General features: G+C 45.4%; 1 protein-coding gene and 1 non-coding gene across 5 annotated transcripts in view; one reads left to right on the top strand and one right to left on the bottom strand.

The window, feature by feature from the left end:
• The window catches only part of LOC105473023 (myotubularin related protein 12), a 91,137-nt gene extending 75,678 nt beyond the window's left edge, over nt 1–15,459 (bottom strand). Inside the window, exon 1 of one of the 4 annotated variants that reach the window (XM_071099056.1) lies at nt 15,053–15,459. In XM_071099056.1, the coding sequence (XP_070955157.1) occupies nt 15,053–15,133 (81 nt within the window). In that variant the 5' untranslated portion in view covers nt 15,134–15,459. The remainder of the gene's footprint in view (nt 1–15,052) is intronic. The other 3 variants (XM_071099058.1, XM_071099057.1, XM_071099059.1) reach the window with 3 other exon arrangements.
• Nucleotides 11,993–12,099, top strand: LOC112425099 (U6 spliceosomal RNA). The gene has a single exon (XR_003016113.1). It is a non-coding gene; the product is annotated as a U6 spliceosomal RNA (small nuclear RNA).
• Nucleotides 15,460–17,856: the final 2,397 nt, after the last annotated feature.

Raw genomic sequence — 17,856 nt, 5'->3', positions numbered from 1 at the left:
CAGAAAAGAAATGGCTAGAGCCAGGGGCCTCCCAAATCCAAGCTAATGCTCCTTCAACAGAACCAGAAGCAGGCAGGATCTTGGCTGCACCTTGAAAGCTGGTTAGGATTTGGATCAGTGGAAGGGGCAAGGAGTGTGGAGGGCTCTTAAATGGGAAGATGACACCACGAAGGCCGCATTCAGCAGAAGGCTGGCTGTGGTGTGTGGGCCTCTGGGGGTGGTGCAGATGGGGAGCAGTGGGAAGTGGAACGGCCAGTCAAGCTCTTGTGGTAGGTGGTTGCAGGCACTAGGAAATGCTAGACAGAAGGTGGCCATGGAAATACAGAGAGATCACCACAGAGGGCCCCACAAAGGGCACAGTGGGGGCTGTGACTGGTTTGGCATATGAGTGACTAGGGAAAGAAGGGTGCTGTTGGCAGAAGCTGGGAAGGCTCACTTGAAAGGAGAGGGAAGCCAAGCTGAACCGCAGGCATTAAGCTCTGGACTTAACATACTGCCCAAACCCCAAGTCCTCCTAGAAGCCCTTGAGACAGATGAAGATACTGTTACAGGACAGAAAGGAAATCCATGAAACAATTCACTGAAAAAGAAAACTGTGCAGGAAGGGAGGTCCTCTAGGTAGACTGTAAATGTACCCATGGTGGGTACGGCACAGTCCTATAAGAGGGACAGCATGCCTGGCTCCAGACACACACTTAAGAGTGCTGGGGAAGAACAATGCTGGAAGGAAATGAGGTCAAGTCTTGCCACAATCAGGACCTGTACTGGTGGCCCAAAGAACACACACATGAAAGCGAAAACACACACACACACACACACACACACACACACACACACACACACACACACACAGAGCTGCAGCTTGCAGCTTCTGGGGTGGTGAGGAATAATAGCAACTAAATAACATTTAATAAATATTCACTACATGCCAGGTACTGTGTAAACAGCTTTCCATAGATTGCATCACTTAAGACTAACAGCAACCTTATGGGCTAGATACTTTTATTTTATTCCCATTTCACAGATCAGAAAACTGGGGCTCAGAGAAGTTAAACACCCGGCCCAAATTCACCATTAGCAAGTAGCAAAGCTCTGTGTGACACCAAAGCCATGCTTTTTTTTTTTTTTTTTTTTGAGACAGTGTTTTGCTCTGTCACCCAGGCTGGAGTGCTGGAGTGCAGTGGCACCATCTCTGCTTACTGCAAGCTCCACCTCCCGGGTTCACACCGTTCTCCTGCCTCAGCCTCCCGCGTAGCTGGGACTACAGGCACCCACCACTATGCCCCGCTAATTTCTTGTATTTTTTAGTATAGACAGGGTTTCACTGTATTAGCCAGGATGGTCTCGATCTCCTGACCTTGTGATCCACCCACCTTGGCTTCCCAGAGTGCTGGGATTACAGGCGTGCCCGCCACCATGCTCTTAACTACCACATTATACTGAAAGTAAAGACTGTTGTGTTGGGATATGTGCAAGTGCCAGAAAAAAGGTGTCAGGTGGCAGTTATGGGGCTGTCACTGCTTTATGATTTAAGCTAACGGATGTGACTGACAGCAGCTGCAAAGACACATGGCATTGCCATCTGTGCCTCCCCTACTACCACCGCCTCCAAAACTGCTCTATAAACATTAAGTTAGGGGAAGAGCTGGGAGAAGTTAAAAGGCTTGGAGCAGGAAGAAGGCAAGAGGAACCAGAGACAGATGAGAGGTGCCCACAGGCTCACTAAGGGCCAGACTGATCTATGGTACAGCAGCATGTCACAGAAAGAAGGAATCCTCATAGAGTCTTTGAGATACTCCTGCAGGTCCTAGCAGTGCCCCCTGGATTCTATTCCTCAAGACTTCTCTCTCACCGTCACACACGTGTGCACACACCTTACACAAGGGATAGGGAAAGATGCCACCCAGTCCCAACACAGCTATGAGCCTTTCACACCCCTCTTGCCTGCCTGCTACATTATTCCCCTCCTCCCCACACCAAATCTCACTTTAATGTCGACCTTTCCAAGACCTACACAGCTTTTGCATAAGAGCGGATGCTGCCTCAGGTTCTGCAGTGGGTCTTGCTCTGTGCCCCCAGAGCACCTGGGCATGCCTCCCTCGTAAGTAGGCAGCTCCAACTTCTGTGCAGAGAACCCCAGCCATCTCCCCAACAGAACGTGAAGCTCCTGAGTGCACAGACTATTTCTCTGCATTCCTAATTTTAATAGTGCTTAGCAAATGGTAGCTACATAAAAATGTTGCTTAAATAACAAATCTTCCAGTTCAAGTTATTAGTAATAAAAGCATCTAGCCATTGTTGAGTATCTGCCACGTGTCAGGTCCTTAGCTGGGTTTATATGGTTTATTTTTTCTCATCCTCAAAATAAGCCTGCAGGGAAGACACCTATACATGTTACAGATAAGAAAAGGAAGCCTCAGATAGGCAAAGTTACATGTCTAAGGTCACCAACAAGTGGCTGAGTCTGGATCAGAACTTTCCAAAATCAAAGTCTCTTCCACAATGCACCTTGTTCCCATCCTCAAACTCCTATTGCGGTTGGTTTATTCCTCAGCTGCTCCTCTGTAACAAGACCAGACAGGAGAGCCACACCACACCACACTGAGGGCCTCTCTCATGCACCCCAGAGCTCCCATATCCCTTCTCTGTCTGCCACCCAGATTGCATCTGCCATACTTACTGCACTCCTCGGGTACTACTTATAGGTACACCAGGTTCTTCCTGTCACCCTTTTAGCATGGATCATCTTTATTCAGCAGGTAGCAGAAAGTGACCATTAAAACAAAAAGGGAAAAAGCAGCCACTTCTCTTCTCCAGAACGTAAAGCTGCATAAAGAGATTTGTAGGGGCCAGGCACAGTGGCTCACACCTGTAATCCCAGCACTTTGAGAGGCCGAGACAGGCAGATCACCTGAGGTCAGAAGTTCAAGATTAGCTTGGCTAACATGGTGAAACCCCGTCTCTACTAAAAACACAAAAATTAGCCAAGTGTGGTGGTGGGCGCCTGTAGTCCCAGCTCCTCAGGAGGCTGAGGCAGGAGAATCACCTGAGCCTGGGAGGTGGAGGATGCAGTGAGCTGAGATCTCGCCACTGCACTGTAGCCTGGGTAACAGAGCAAGACTCCATCTCAAAAAAAAGAAAGAGAGATTTGTAGGGCAAGTGAACTTGAAGCTAAACTAGGCAAGCTGGGGGCTGCAGACAGATGACAGGTAAGTAGGTAGGTAAAGAGTGAGAAAAAGAGGGGCCAAGAGAATACACTGGGGCATCAAAGGAGAAGGCACAAAGTATAAACACTGAGGCCAGCCCAGGAATCCCTCAGAGATAAAACAGCATACCTGTTGATGCCAAACAACTCATCCCTGGGATCTGGGTCCCAGATTCCTCTCTTTAACTAACAAGATACCCAGTACCACAGACTGACTGACCCCCTAGGGAAAGTGCTATTCCCAGTGGTTTGCATAGACAGGAGGCAAATATTCATGGGGAGACCAAGAGTGAAAGAGAATCATTACTGCTCCCAAGTACAGGGACACATTGGGAAGTTAATCTCAAGAGATTCAATTTTATGTTTGGAGGAACATAGATTTTTTTATTTGAAAAACAGGGCTCATTCACTTCAAGTATTTTCAAGTACTTCAATACTCTTAGCAAAGGCCAGGCACGGTGGCTCATGCCTGTAATCCCAGCACTTTGGGAGGCCAAGGTAGGTGGATCAGGAGTTTGAGACCAGTCTGGCCAACATGGCGAAACCCTGTCTCCACTAAAAATACAAAAATTAGCCGGGCATGGTGGTGCACGCCTGTAACCCTAGCTACTCAGGAGGCTGAGACAACACAAAAATCGCTTGCAACTGGGAGGTGGAGACTGTGCCACAGCACTCCAGCCTGGATGACAGAGCAGACTCCATCTCAAAAAAATAAACAAAAAACAAAAACAAAACTCTCAGCAAAAGCAAACAAAAACAAAAACAAAAAACATCGTCTGAAACAGAAGCTGGCAATCTGTCACAAGACGAAGGTCATCTTCAACATATTTCATCATTGTGGCCAGGGCTTCCCTTGCCCCCACTCATACATAAGCCCTATCTTACGGCTAAAATCCCTCCCTTCCCAAAACAACTGAGGTTTCACATGCCACCTCTGAAAGCCTGTGCACCAGCCAGGTCTACAGGAAATGAAGGACAGGGTATGAGAGGGAAAAGCAATGGCTATTATTTTAGGAAAAGTATTTAAATGTGAAATCAAAACAGCATGGTTTTACAACTGCCTTTGAAATACATAAGAGTATTAGTTTCAGAGACAATTTGATTTTATTTATGCTAGTTATGATTTTACTTGATTTGATTTACTCATATCTTTTTTTTTCTTTTTTTTTTTGAGATGGAGTCTTGCTCTGTTGCCCAGGCTGGAGTGCAGTGGCACAATCTTGGCTCACTGTAACCTCTGCCTCCGGGGTTCACGCCATTCTCCTGCCTCAGCCTCCTGAGTAGCTGGGACTATAGGCGCTTGCCACCACGCCCGGCTAATTTTCTGTATTCTTTAGTAGAGACGGAGTTTCACTGTGTTAGCCAGGATGGTCTTGATCTCCTGACCTCGAGATCCACCCACCTCGGCCTCCCAAAGTGCTGGGATTACACGTGTGAGCCACTGCGCCAGGCTGGATTTACTCATATCTTAAATGAACCACTAAAGAGATGTGATAAATGGACAAAATTGAACCTTTGAAGAGAGACCATTAGAAATTAGGAAACAGGGGCTGAGTACAGTGGCTCGCGCCTGTAATCCCTGCACTTTGGGAGGCCAAGGCAGGTGAATCACAAGGTCAGAAGTTCGAGACCAGCCTGACCAACATGGTGAAACCCTATCTCTACTAAAAATACAAAAAGTAGCTGGGCATGGTGGCACGAGCCTGTAATCCCAGCTACTCGGGAGGCTAAGGCAGGAGAATCGCTTGAACCCGGGAGGTGGAGGTCGCAGTGAGCCAAGATCGCGCCATTGCACTCCAGACCAGGCGACACAGCAAGACTCCGTCTAAAAAAAAAAAAAATTAGGGAAGAGGGAAGAAAAATAACTCCATACAACGAAACTAGCAAAATGTCAAAGGCCAAATGTTAATAATGAAAAAAGTCAACAACTAAAGCTTCTCATTAGGTTGGAATTTTAAATATAACCAAATCTTTTGCAAATGTATAAAGGAACAAGGAAAAGAAACTTTGATAGTGAAAAATTTTCTAAGAGTTACCACACAGTGAACTTTCCTGTCATTCCTGGCATGACAACATGGCAACAATCACAACAAAATACTCCCCTTTTACTAATACCTTAGCTGGGAGAGATTTATGCACTCTTAAGATTAATGATTAAGAACTTTCTGAAACCATCCACGTGGCTCTGACGAAACTTCTGAGTAACAACAATAACGACCCACATCTCTTAAAGGTTAACTACACGCTAAGTATCCTGTGCTAAGGGCTTTACATGCATAATGGCATCTGATATTAATAAGTGTTCATACATGTCTATTATATAACATGGACATATCATTATTCCCATTTTCGAGGTAGAAACATAAGGAAGCTTAAAGGAACTGGCATTACAGCTAGTATGAAGAGCTACTGACAAGCTCTTGCTTTCCTTAGAGTTGCGATACAGGAGCTAAGCAAAGGAGAATAAAGGAAGGGTGAGGCCCTGGTGCCTTTCCATCTCTCCTAGCACTGTACTCCCTCCCAGAATCCCTCTCTATATCCACCTCCCCTATTCTTCTTCCTAAAGCCAACAGGGGATTAGAGGTTAAAAGAATTATTTCAGTTCAATCTCAAGAGGTTTACTTCAAATGATTCATTTTGAAAGTTTACAAGACATTTTTACATAGCACTCATCCATCATAAACTTGATTCAGTGAGAATAAACTCAGGGTGCTAGGCTGAGACAACTTTGGCTTATCAATGTTGCTGAATTTGTAGTTGATCAAAACTCCATCTACCAGGGATGTCTACTGCTGCTTTTTTATAAACCTCATGTAGGCCCCCACAGGTGGCAACTATGGGCATCATCCTAACAAAGCCAACATCTCAGCTTGAGTCCTTTTCAGAACCCGCATGTTCTCTTATCAATGGCTACAAACCCACTGCCCTCTTTGTCATCCCAAAGAAAAAAAAAAAAAAAACACATCAGAAGTCACAAGCACAACTTGATGAGAAACTGAGAGTGCGTATTTACTGGAAAAACAACTTAACCTATATAATCTACCAATATGGATCAAGCACAATATCTTCACACATGACAACCACATGTAGGCTATAAATTTTTACACAATTACAAATGCAACCATAGGCCGGGCGCAGTAGCTCATGCCTGTAATTCCAGCACTTTGGGAGTTGAGGTGGGCGGATCACGAGGTCAGGAGATCAGACCATCCTGACTAAGACGGTAAAACCCCAACTCTACTAAAAATGCAAAAATTAGCCAGATGTGGTGGTGCATGCCTATAGTCCCAGCTACTCAGGAGGCTAAGGCAGGAGAATCGCCTGAACCCAGGAAGTAGATATTGCAGTGAGCCAAGATCACGCCATTACACTCCAGCCTGGGCAACAGAGTGAGACTCCATCTCCAAAAAAAAAAAAAAAAGAAAGAAAGAAAAGAAATGCAGCCATATGAGGTGCACACTCACGAACACAGACATACTTAAAAATGGAATCATTGCTTTGGTTAAGGTACCATCATTGGCACTTTCATTTTTCTAACTTCCAAACTCTGCACTTTACTATATTGTCTTTATCATAATAAGGTATACATTTTTTTGTAGCAATAGAAAGTTTTTTAGCCCCTATGAGACTGGAATTTTCTCTAAAGCATACCATCACATAGGGTGGTTTAATATGGAAGAACATCCAACATCCTGTTGAGGATGTTTAGAGAAAGATCCAGAACTTTAAACTTCTAAATATGGAGTCCCCACAGCCTGAAATTCTGATGGCAGCCCTGATTTTAATGTTCGAGCTGGAAGTAGGGTGCAGAAGTATCTGCTCTTAGACAGTGGCTGTCCATGTGGAAGCTGTTTGATCAGGCTGCAGGAAGCGCTGCTTGACAGAGCCTGATGATGCTTTCTGAGGCTCCATCTGCAGAAGTTGTGTGGTGTTGGATAAGACTCAGGGAGATGCTGCAGGAAGCACAGGCAGGAGAGAAAAAGCGGAAGCTTTGAACAGATCATCAGGCTAAAGCCACAGCTAAGAAAGTGACCATTTCAGGAGGGACTTTTAATGTCTTCTGATGGCCTACCAATGACATCCAAGCTCAAGGAGAAAATTCTGCAATTAAGAAATTAGCTGGGTGAGTTCTGGAAGATTTTTAAAAATTAGTTGAGAACGGAGAAAAGGTTATGAATTCTTTTTTTTTTTTTTTTTTCCTGAGACGGAGTCTTGTTCTGTAGCCCAGGCTGGAATGCAATGGCATGATCTCAGCTCACTGCAACCTCTGCCTCCTAGGTTCAAGCAATTCTCCTGCCTCAGCCTCCTGAGTAGCTGGGATTACAGGTGTCCGCCACCACGCCTGGCTAATTTCTGTATTTTTAGTAGAGACAGGGTTTCACTGTATTGGCCAGGCTGGTCTCAAACTGCTGACCTTGTGATCCACCCGCCTCAGCCTCCCAAAGTGATGGGATTACGCATGAGTCACCACTCCCGGCCAGGTAATGAATTCCTAAAAAAAGAAGGCAAAGGATCTAGACTTTGTTTTTGAAGTTATTTTTCCTGCTAGGACTAAGGCAGGAGATCTGTTTAAGACAAGTTAATCTCTTCTTATTATCATCTATCTGCCAGACATCAAAGTTAGTGGTCCAACAAAAATCATCCCAATAATTTCATCTGTTCTGTAAATTGATGTATCCCCACTCAATACCTAGAACAATATCTGGGATACCACGGCCGGGTGCAGTGGCTCATGCCTGTAATCTCAGCACTTTGGGAGGCCAAGGCAGGTGGATCATCTGAGGTCGGGAGTTCGAGACCAGCCTGACCAAGATGGAGAAACCCTGTCTCTACTAAAAATACAAAATCAGCAGGGCGTGGTGGCACATGCCTCTAATCCCAGCTACTCAGGAGGCTGAGGCAGGAGAATCGCTGGAAACCGGGAGGCAGAGGTTGTGGTGAGCTGAGATTGCGCCATTGCACTCCAGCCTGGGCAACAAGAGCAAAACTCCGTCTCAAAAAATAATAATAATAAAATAAAAAATCTGGGATACCACAAGTGCTGAGTAAATATGTGCTGAACTAAATTAATTATATCTTTCGAAAACACCAGCTCTAGAGACAAAAACAACCAAGAGATCCCTGTATCTGCTCGGCAGTTACCTGGTTGACAGTCTAGCAAAAGCCAAAAAAGAAATTGCTACTAGAGAACACTACTAAGGAACGACTCTAGTGTGCAAAGGCTAATCATGATATAAGCATGTTTCACTAGTAATATTCCTTACGTTCATAAATGTAAGGATAACAGAATCGGCCCTGAGGTCAGACTGCTCTAGTTTAAATCCTGGCATATACTCCATGACCTTAAACAAAGTACTTAACTTCTCTGAGTCTCAATTTCCATATCTAAAAACAAAAAAGACGGGTAACAGTAATATTCCCTTCATGAAACTTGCTGAAAGGGGAAAATGAGATATGCATAGTTCCTGGAACCCAGAAGTACCTAATAAATACTAGTAATTATTCATTTTTATTTTGTATATACCCACAGTCATATCTCTGGGAAGACTACAGGATCATATATTCACTTCTCCTGACCAAAAGAAATGGCCTTAAATAAGAACTAGGCAACAGAATGCATTTTTTCCTGAGGGATAAGTGAAAAAATTTTAAAAAAAGCTATTAACACCATATATATATTTTTTTACTCTTCTCAATCTTCATCTCTCTTGACTTTTCTTCCCACATCTATATAAAACCATTCCTGAGCTCCTGCGACCCTTGTTAGGTACTGGCACTGCTGGCTATTAGGAGAGAGTTTTTATCTCTGTTCTGCAATAACACTGTATCTGTGGGTAAGATATTAAACTTCATAGGGCCTCAGTTTCCACATCTGTATAATGGAGGGTGAGTATAATGGAGGCAGAGTATATTATCTTTAAATTCTCTTCCAAAGCTAAAAATCCACAAATAAGTGCCCATTAACTATTATTAGTTCATTCAGGTCAAACACTGACCTAAACTCTTAGAAAGTACATTTTCCTATTTGGAAAATCCACAAAATGGGTACAAGTACAACCACCCTCTGAAAGCTAAATTTTGCCTGGCCAGTTTCAAAGGTCTAATTTTAAATGCCATTGTGGGATAGCAACTGACATGGAAAGATGTTTACAATACACATTTTTGGTGAAAAAGGCAGATGACAAAATATGATCAGCAATATTAATCCCAACTTGATTAAAAAATATATATATATACCTACACATATATCTGCTTAAAGTGTACAGAATATACTCCTAGTTGTTTATGTTTATAATCTTTCTTTAAAAAATGTTTTTGCTTATCTGTACCTTATTTTTCTACAAAGAATGCTTATGGCTTCTGAAATAATTCAAACAGGTGTTTTATTTAACAAGGAAGATGGATTTGGTGCCCAAACGATAACCATATCCCTCCCTAGAGCAGAGCTCAGCACCCAGCAGGTCCCCCAGAGGCAACAACATCCTTTGCACCCTGTGTCTGGAGCTGGGCTGGAGTGGGGGTACTGTGATGTTTTTAGGTATCAGTCAACAGGTACCATCAAGATGGCCCCAGATCCCTCCCTCTTGTTCATCTCAACTTTCAGAGCCATCAGCTGCCCACTTAACTAGCTTCACCAATTTGTAACCCTCTGAGCAGAGTTTTCAAAACATAATCAAAGGTCCTAAATTATGGTTTAAGGTTTTAACTGTCACATTCACTGATTTAGAATAATCAAGGATAGAAGAATCCATTTTACTCTGGCAGCAATCCAATTTTAAAAGTCAGAGTTAACTACCAGTCCTCATTTTATGCTGTCCGATGCCAGTCCTTTCTGATCACAAGGAAAAAAAAATAAGCTCACCATGTTTAAAAGCATAATCTTAAAATACTTTATCCAGTTAAGCACTTTTGTTTCTAACACAAAGTGCTGACTTTTGACAGATTCTCTGGCATACTGAAGGTCACCACTGCTGAACCTATCTGATCAGCCAAGAACAAGCTTATCACCAGGTACAGGTATCATTACATCACAAGGTGTAAAGGTTGTTCTGGCAGCTCAGTCATCCACCAGCAAACAGGTGTCTAAGAAACTGAGATTTCCCAGCTACCAAAACCCAGACAAAGAAATAAGCAACAGTTGGCCGGGCGGGGTGGCTCACACCTGTAATCCCAGCACTCTGGGAGGCCGAGGCGGGTGTATCATAAGGTCAGGAGTTCGAGATCAGCCTGGCCAATATGGTGAAACCCTATCTCTACTAAAAATACAAAAATTAGCCACGCGTGGTAGTGCGCGCCTGTAGTCCCAGCTACTTGGGAGGCTGAGGCAGGAGAATTGCCTGAACCTGGGAAGCGGAGGTTGCAGTGAGCCAAGAGCATGCCACTACACTCCAGCCTGGGTGACAGAATGAGGCTCCATCTCAAAAAAAGAAAAAAGAAATAAGCAACAGCATGACATACACCAAGGCAGTTCAGAGAAAGGCAACATGAGGGAAAGCAGGGTAGAAATAGGAGAGGACAGTTCAGAAAAGTGTCCTGAAGAACTCCTCCCACTGGGTAAGCCAAGAGAAAGTTACCAGACCCAGGGCTCTCAGAAGCACATAAGCCATGCCTTGATGCTGCTCACCTGCATTTCCCATAATATGATTACCTGGCAAAATCTATATACTTAAAAATACATTGCCTTCTCATCCCTTCCTACCCTTATCTTTTTTTTTTTTTTTTTTTTTTTTTTTTTTTGAGATGGAGTCTCACTCTGTCTCCAGGCTGAAATGCACTGGTGCAATCTTGGCTCACTGCAACCTCTGCCTCCCGGGTTCAAGCGATTCTCCTGCCTCAGCCTCCTGAGTAGCTGGGACTAACTACAGGAACGCACCACCACGCCCAGCTAATTTTTGTATTTTTAGTAGAGATGGAGTTTCACCATGTTGGCCAGGATAGTCTCGATCTCCTGGCCTCGTGATCCACCCACCTGGGCCTCCCAAAGTGCTGGGATTACAGGCGTGAGCCACCACGCCCGGCCTTACCCTTAACCCTTATCTTTTAAAAAACCATCCACAATTTAGGGCACAGCCTTATCCTCCGTTACAAAACATGTTTAGAGTCAGACTACAACAAAGAGACATAGTGTCTGCACAGCATTATTTTAATGCAAGAAAACAAAACTGCCAACTATAAGGATCTGAAAAATGTGACCACTTCAGGCTTATTTTGGAGCTGAACCACTCCCCTTCCCTAATTATCCCTCAAAGGAAATGTATGATGCACTGTGGGCAAAGAGGGAAACATGTTTAATTACAACATGTGCACTTGGTGGATGAAGAATTTGAACATTCTTGAACTCTGGCCACATTTCAGAAGACTTTCCACTTGTAATTTAATTTCACTGAAAAGTTTAAGGATCAGTTGCATTTCAACCAGGGCTCTATCAAAAAAAGACACAAAGAATACCCGACAACGATAGGCAACCAAAGCAAAAATGAACAAATGGGATCACATCAAGTTAAAAAGCTTCTGCACAGCAAAGGAAAGTATCAACAAAATGAAGAGATAACCCACTGAATGGCAGAAAATATTTACAAACTGTCTATCTGACAGGGGATTAATAACAAGAATATGTAAGAAGCTCAAACAACTCAATAGGAAAAAATCTAATAATCCACTTAAAAATGGACAAAAGATCTGAATACACATTTCTCAAAAGAAGATATACAAATGGCCAAAAAAGGTATATGAAAATGTGCTTAACATCATTGATCACCAGAGAAACGCAAATCAAAATTACAGTGAGTGCTCACTTCGGCATCACATATACTAAAATTGGAAGGACACAGAGAAGATTAGCATGGCCCCTGTGCAATGATGACATGCAAATTCATGAAGCGCTTCATATTTTTAACAAATCTTTAAATGCTAAAAAAAAAATTATGAGATATCATTTTATCCCAGTTAAAATGGCTTATATCCAAAAGATAAGCAATAACGAACGCTGGTAAGGATGCGGAGAGAAGGGAACCCTCATACACTGTTGGTAGGAACGTAAATCAATACAACCACTGTGGAGAACAGTACGGAGGTTCCTCAAAAACTAAAAATACAGCTAGCATATGATCCGGCAAGCCCACTGCTAGGTATAACACCCAAAAGAAAGGAAATCAGGGCCAGGCATGGTGGCTTACGCCTACAATCCCAGCACTTTGGGAGGCTGAGGCAGAAGGATTGCTTGAGCCCAGGAGTTTGAGAGCAGCCTGGGCAAGACAGCAAGACATCACCTCTACTAAAAATTTTAAAATTAGCCAGGTGCTCTGGCATGCACCTGTAGTCCCAGCTACCTAGGAAAATCGCTTGAGTATAGGAGGTGGAGGCTACAGTGAGCTGTGACCATGCCACTGTACTTCAACCTAAGCAACAAAGCAAGATCCCATCTCTAAAAAAGGAAGGAAGAAACAAAGAAAGGAAATCAGTATATGGAAGAGAAATCTGCACTCCCATGTTTATTACAACACTATTCACCATAGCCAAGATTTGGAAGTAACCAAAGTGTCCATCATCAACAAATGAATAGATGAAGAAAATGTGGTACATATACACAAGGGAGTACTATTCAGCCATAAAAAAGAATAAGATCTTGTCATTTGCAACAATGAATAGAAATGAAGGTCATTATGTTAAGTGAACTACCTCAGGCAGAGAAAGACAAACTTTGCATGTCCTCACTTATTTGTGGGAGCTAAAAATTAAAACAATTGAACTCATGGAGATAGCAGAACGATGGTTACCAAAAGCTAGGAAGGGGAAAGTGGGGATGTTTAATGGGTACAAAAAAAACAGAATAAGATCTAGTAAGTGACAGCACAACAGGGTGACTACAGTCAACAATAATTTATTTTATATTTTATAATAACTTAAAGAGTATAATTGGATAGTGTGTAACACAAAGGATAAATGCTTGCAGTGATGGATACTCCATTCATGCATTATATGCCTGTATCCAAAGATTTCTTTTCTTTTTTTTTTTGAGATGGAGTCTTACTCTGTCGCCCAAGCTGTAGTGCAGTGGTGTGATCTCAGCTCACTGCAGCCTCCGCCTCCTGCGTTCAAGCGATTCTCCTGCCTCAGCCTCCCAAGTAACTGGGATTACAGGTGTGCACCACCACGTCTGGCTAATTTCGGGGTTTCACCATGTTGGCCAGGCTGGTCTCGAACTTCTGACCTCAGGTGATCCACACACCTCAGCCACCCAAAGTGCTAGGATTACAGGTGTCAGCCACCACGCCCAGCCCAAATATTTCATGTATTCCATTAAATATACACACCTACTATACCCACAAAATTTTTTTTTAATTTTAAATGTTTTAAAAAGACACAGAGAGAAACTGACCATATTATTTACATGTGATACTACAAGGGAAGCCTGCTGAAACTGTAAGATGACCCTGACTCCACGTCAAGTGCTAACAGAGGAAATGGTTTGTATTTTACAACTAGGACTAAAAATAAGAGCAATTTTAAGAGCACTCTCCCCTGGAGAAAACACACATATCTTGAATTTAAAGATACATATGCAAATGCCTCAGGCCCCAGGTGGTCTTACAGAAGCAGTCCCTGATCAGCTCTCTCATCCACAGCCCACGTGCTTCTGCATTACAGAGGTGGGAGGACATCTGCAACAAATTTGGCGGTGATTCTGCACTTCTGCTGGAGAGAAGAGCAGAAAAAAACCTTCACAGATCCAAAATGAGAAGGCATCTCATTAGGCATTTGGATTAAGAACTATTACTCAAGATGCCCTGAGCAAGGCCTACAAGTTCTGATCTCTCTAACCTCCTCTCCTAGGACTGTCCCCCTTGTCCATGGGCCTCTGCCATGCTGGCTTCCTTGACGCTCCGCCAACCCTTCAGACACACTCCCACCTCACAACCTTCCCGGGGGCTGTTCTCTCTACCTGGATGACTCTTCTCTCAGACCCCTCACATCTTCAAGTCTCGGCTCAAATGCCACCTTTGCGCGGAGGAAAAAGATTTCTTTCCTTTACCACGATATTTATCGCCTCCTACTACACAGTATAATTTACTTAAATATCTATAATTCACCCTGTTTCTCCTCTCCCCCTCAAATAAGTTCCAGGAGAGCAGAGATCTCTGTCTTGTTCACTGATGTCTATCACAAGCACTTAGTGCCTGACACATAGTAGGAGCTCAAGTAGTATTATCTGAATGAATGAACAAACTTCTTGACCTGAAGATTCAGAACAGTAAGAAGTGGGTAGAAAGGATGATGGTGAGGGGATGAGGAGAAAGAAGCGACAGCGGAGAATTCCTAAGGGACCCCCGTTTCTCCCCGCAGAGCTGACGGGAGGCGGACGTAGGTGCAAGGCATCCCGCCAGCGGCACCCGAGGCACTCAGAGGTCGGCAGCGGAGGCCGGCGGGCTCCCGGGCTCACTGAGAAAGTCCAGAGGCAGGACGGACCCACGCGGGCTCCGAGCAGGCCCCGTTAGGGGCTCCGACCCCCGGCCCTACCCCTCCCAGCAGTGCCCACAACCCCAGGTCCTGGGCCAGAATCCCCAGGGGCGTTCTGGGCCGCAATCTCTTCTCGGCTCGGGCCCCTCCACCAGCCTCCAGCGGCCGGGCCCTGCGCTCGGGCACCTGCCTGCCTGCGCCAGGGTCCCCACTCTGGCCCGCGTGGAGGCCCCAGCGCGCCCCTGCGGCCTCAGCCCGCCTGGCTGCCCCATCGCCCGGCACAAGGGCAGGAAGCGCTCCGCCGCACTCCCCGCGGCAGGGAAGGGGCTCCCGGCGCCCCTCTCCCGGGCCGCCCCTGCCCCACGCCCCGCCTGCGCGGCGCCCCCTCACCTCAGGGCGTACGTACGACACGAAGGAGGGCTTGGGGGCCTTGGTGCCGCCGCCACCGCCGACTACTCCTTTCCCCAGCATACCGCCGCCCTGGGAAGCAGCGCCGCGCGGACGCAGAGGTGGCGGCTCGGGCTCCAGCTGGGGCAGCAGCGGCGGCCACCAGCACTAGCGGCTGGGGCTCCGCCCATCCCCAGGGCCGCGACCGCCGCGGTGCCGCCCGCATCCGGCTCCGCCGCTGACACCGCTCGCCCCGCCCAGGCCCGTGGGCCCCGCCCACCCCGCGCTCTGGCCCACAGAGCAAGGAGACCGCTACTGGAGGCCACGCCCACCCTCCCGCAGGAGGGTCTGACCCGCCGAGATTCACCATCTTCCTGCGGCAAAGCCCGCCCTCATGCTTTCTCTGACTGGCCAGAGGCGTTGCCGGCCGAACCCCCGCGCCCAACCCCTTCTTGAGTGAGTTTGGAGAGATGTTTCCTCTAACCAATCCAGAGAGGTTTCTCTCCGGACTTTCCGACGATTGGATGGCGAGGATATAACCGTCGTCCAATGATCGTGCAGTCACCAAGTTGTCGTTAGCAGTGGTTCACGGCAGTCGTTTTCTTCCTTTTGCTTGTGTCTTTGGAATAAAACGTCAAAAAATGGGATGTGTGGAATCTTGCTATAGGAGTTCCCAACTTACATCGATGACGTTCAAGGTTTTTTATTTTATTTTATTATTATTTACTTTTGAGACGGAGTTTTGCTCTTGTCGCCTAGGCTGGAGTGCAATGGCGCGATCTCGGCTCATTGCAACCTCCGCCTCCCAGGTTCAAGTGATTCTCTTGCCTCAGCCTCCCGGGTGGCTGGGATTACAGGCTCCCGCCACTACATCCAGCTAATTTTTTTCTTTCTTTGGTCGTTCTGTCGCCCAGGTTGGAGTGCAATGACGTAGTATAGGCTCGCTGCAACCTCCGCCTCCCGGGTTCAAGCGATTCTCCTGCCTCAGCCTCCCGAGTAGCTGGGATTATAGGCGCCTATACTCACACCCGGTTAATTTTTGTATTTTTAGTAGAGACGGGGTTTCACCATGTTTGCCAGGCTGGTCTCAAACCCCTAACCTCGTGATCCGCCCGCCTCGGCCTCCCAAAGTGTTAATACTAGAGGTGTGAGCCACCGCGCCTGGCCGCTAATTTTTGTATTTTTAATAGAGACGGGCGTTTCACCATGTTGGCCAGGCTGGTCTCAAACTCCTGACTTCAGATGATCCACCCGCTTCGGCCTCCCGAAGGGCTGAAATTACAGGCGTGAGCCACCGCGCCCGACCTCAAGGTTTATTGTTTTAAATGTAAACAAAAATGAGACAAATGGTGACTCACGCTTCTAATCCCAGCACTTTGGGAGGCCGAGGCGGGTGGATTTCTTGATCTTAAAAAACCCTCATTTTTTAGTCAAGATTGTAAAGAAAATTCATTTCAATTCTACATTTGGTGCCAAGCATTGTTAGTTGCAGATAAATAAGATAGAATCCAGCTCTTAAGAAATTCAATCTAGTGGAAAAACCTGATAAAAATTTGCAGTTAATTTTTTAGGTGTCAGGCACTGTGCTAAGTACTCTCATTGGTGACCTTGATTTTTACCCTCTTAATCTCCACATGCTCCCCCTTCCCAAACACACTTCAAATAAATATAAAATCTTAGTGAAAACAAATGTGCCTTCTTTTGCAAACATAGTTTCAACACAAGTCCTGCAGCTCCCTTTCCAGCTAGATTGCCACCTGTAAGCCTATTTGGTACAGCTGTGCTGCAGCCGCCACTGAGTTTCCTTATCCCTGTTTCCAGGTGACAAAACAGAGATGCAAGTAATTTGTCCAGGTCTCACAACTAGTCACTGAGAGACCTGGGATTTCAACCCAGGTTTGTCTCATTCGAAATCCCAAATTCTTAACATTATAATTACACAAATTAGAAAGGAGCACAATGAAAGTGTGGTCAATTCTATTTGGGAAGACCAAGTTGAAGCCATCCTTACAAAGTTGAGAATTCTGCACAGAAATAGAATTGTAAGTAAGCGTTAGTCAGGCTGCGGTTTGGCCTGCTTCTTCGTATTAATAACTTGACTTCAGGTAACACTAGGTACTGATCATTTGCATGCCCATTGTTTCAATAGGTAGGATTTCTGGCTCTGGAATCATAAGAGTTTTGTTTAAGAATTGCTTAGGCAGATCCTAAGTTCCAGCAGAACAGCCAACATCAACCACTTTAAAGACCGCCCCCACCCCAACACACACACACACACACACACACACACACACACGAACCGAAGCAGTGTGAGAATACAATTTCTTCATCTCTCTGTCTCATGACTTCGCCCTGCACTTTTCAACCAATCAATGATCTCCACACTTTGGTGCACTTCAAAACCTTTAAATACCCTGGCCCTAGGCAGGGTGCAGTAGCTCACACCTGTCATCTCAGCACTTTCAAAGGCCAAAGTAGGAGGCTCACTTGCGTTCAGGAGTTCAAGACCACAAGACAACATAGTGAGGCCCTGTCTCTACGAAACATTAAAAAATTAGTCGGGCATGGTGGTGCAAGCCTGTAGTCCAAGGTACTCAGGAGGTTGAGGTGGAAAGATTGCTTGAGCCCAGGAGTTAGAGGTTACAGTGAGCTGATATGTCACTGCACTCCAGCCTAGGTGACAAAGCAATATCCTGTCTCAAAACAAACAAACAAACAAACAAACAAAAAAACGTAGCCCCAAACTCCTTGACTCCTTAGAGAGATGAATTTGAGGTTTCCTCCTGTCTCCTCATCCAGCAACCCCC

The sequence above is a fragment of the Macaca nemestrina genome, chromosome 6 (assembly GCF_043159975.1).
Source record: "Macaca nemestrina isolate mMacNem1 chromosome 6, mMacNem.hap1, whole genome shotgun sequence".
Taxonomy (NCBI): domain Eukaryota; kingdom Metazoa; phylum Chordata; class Mammalia; order Primates; family Cercopithecidae; genus Macaca; species Macaca nemestrina.
The sequence above is the reverse complement of the archived record's forward strand: the minus strand, read 5'-3'. Positions and strand labels throughout refer to the sequence as shown.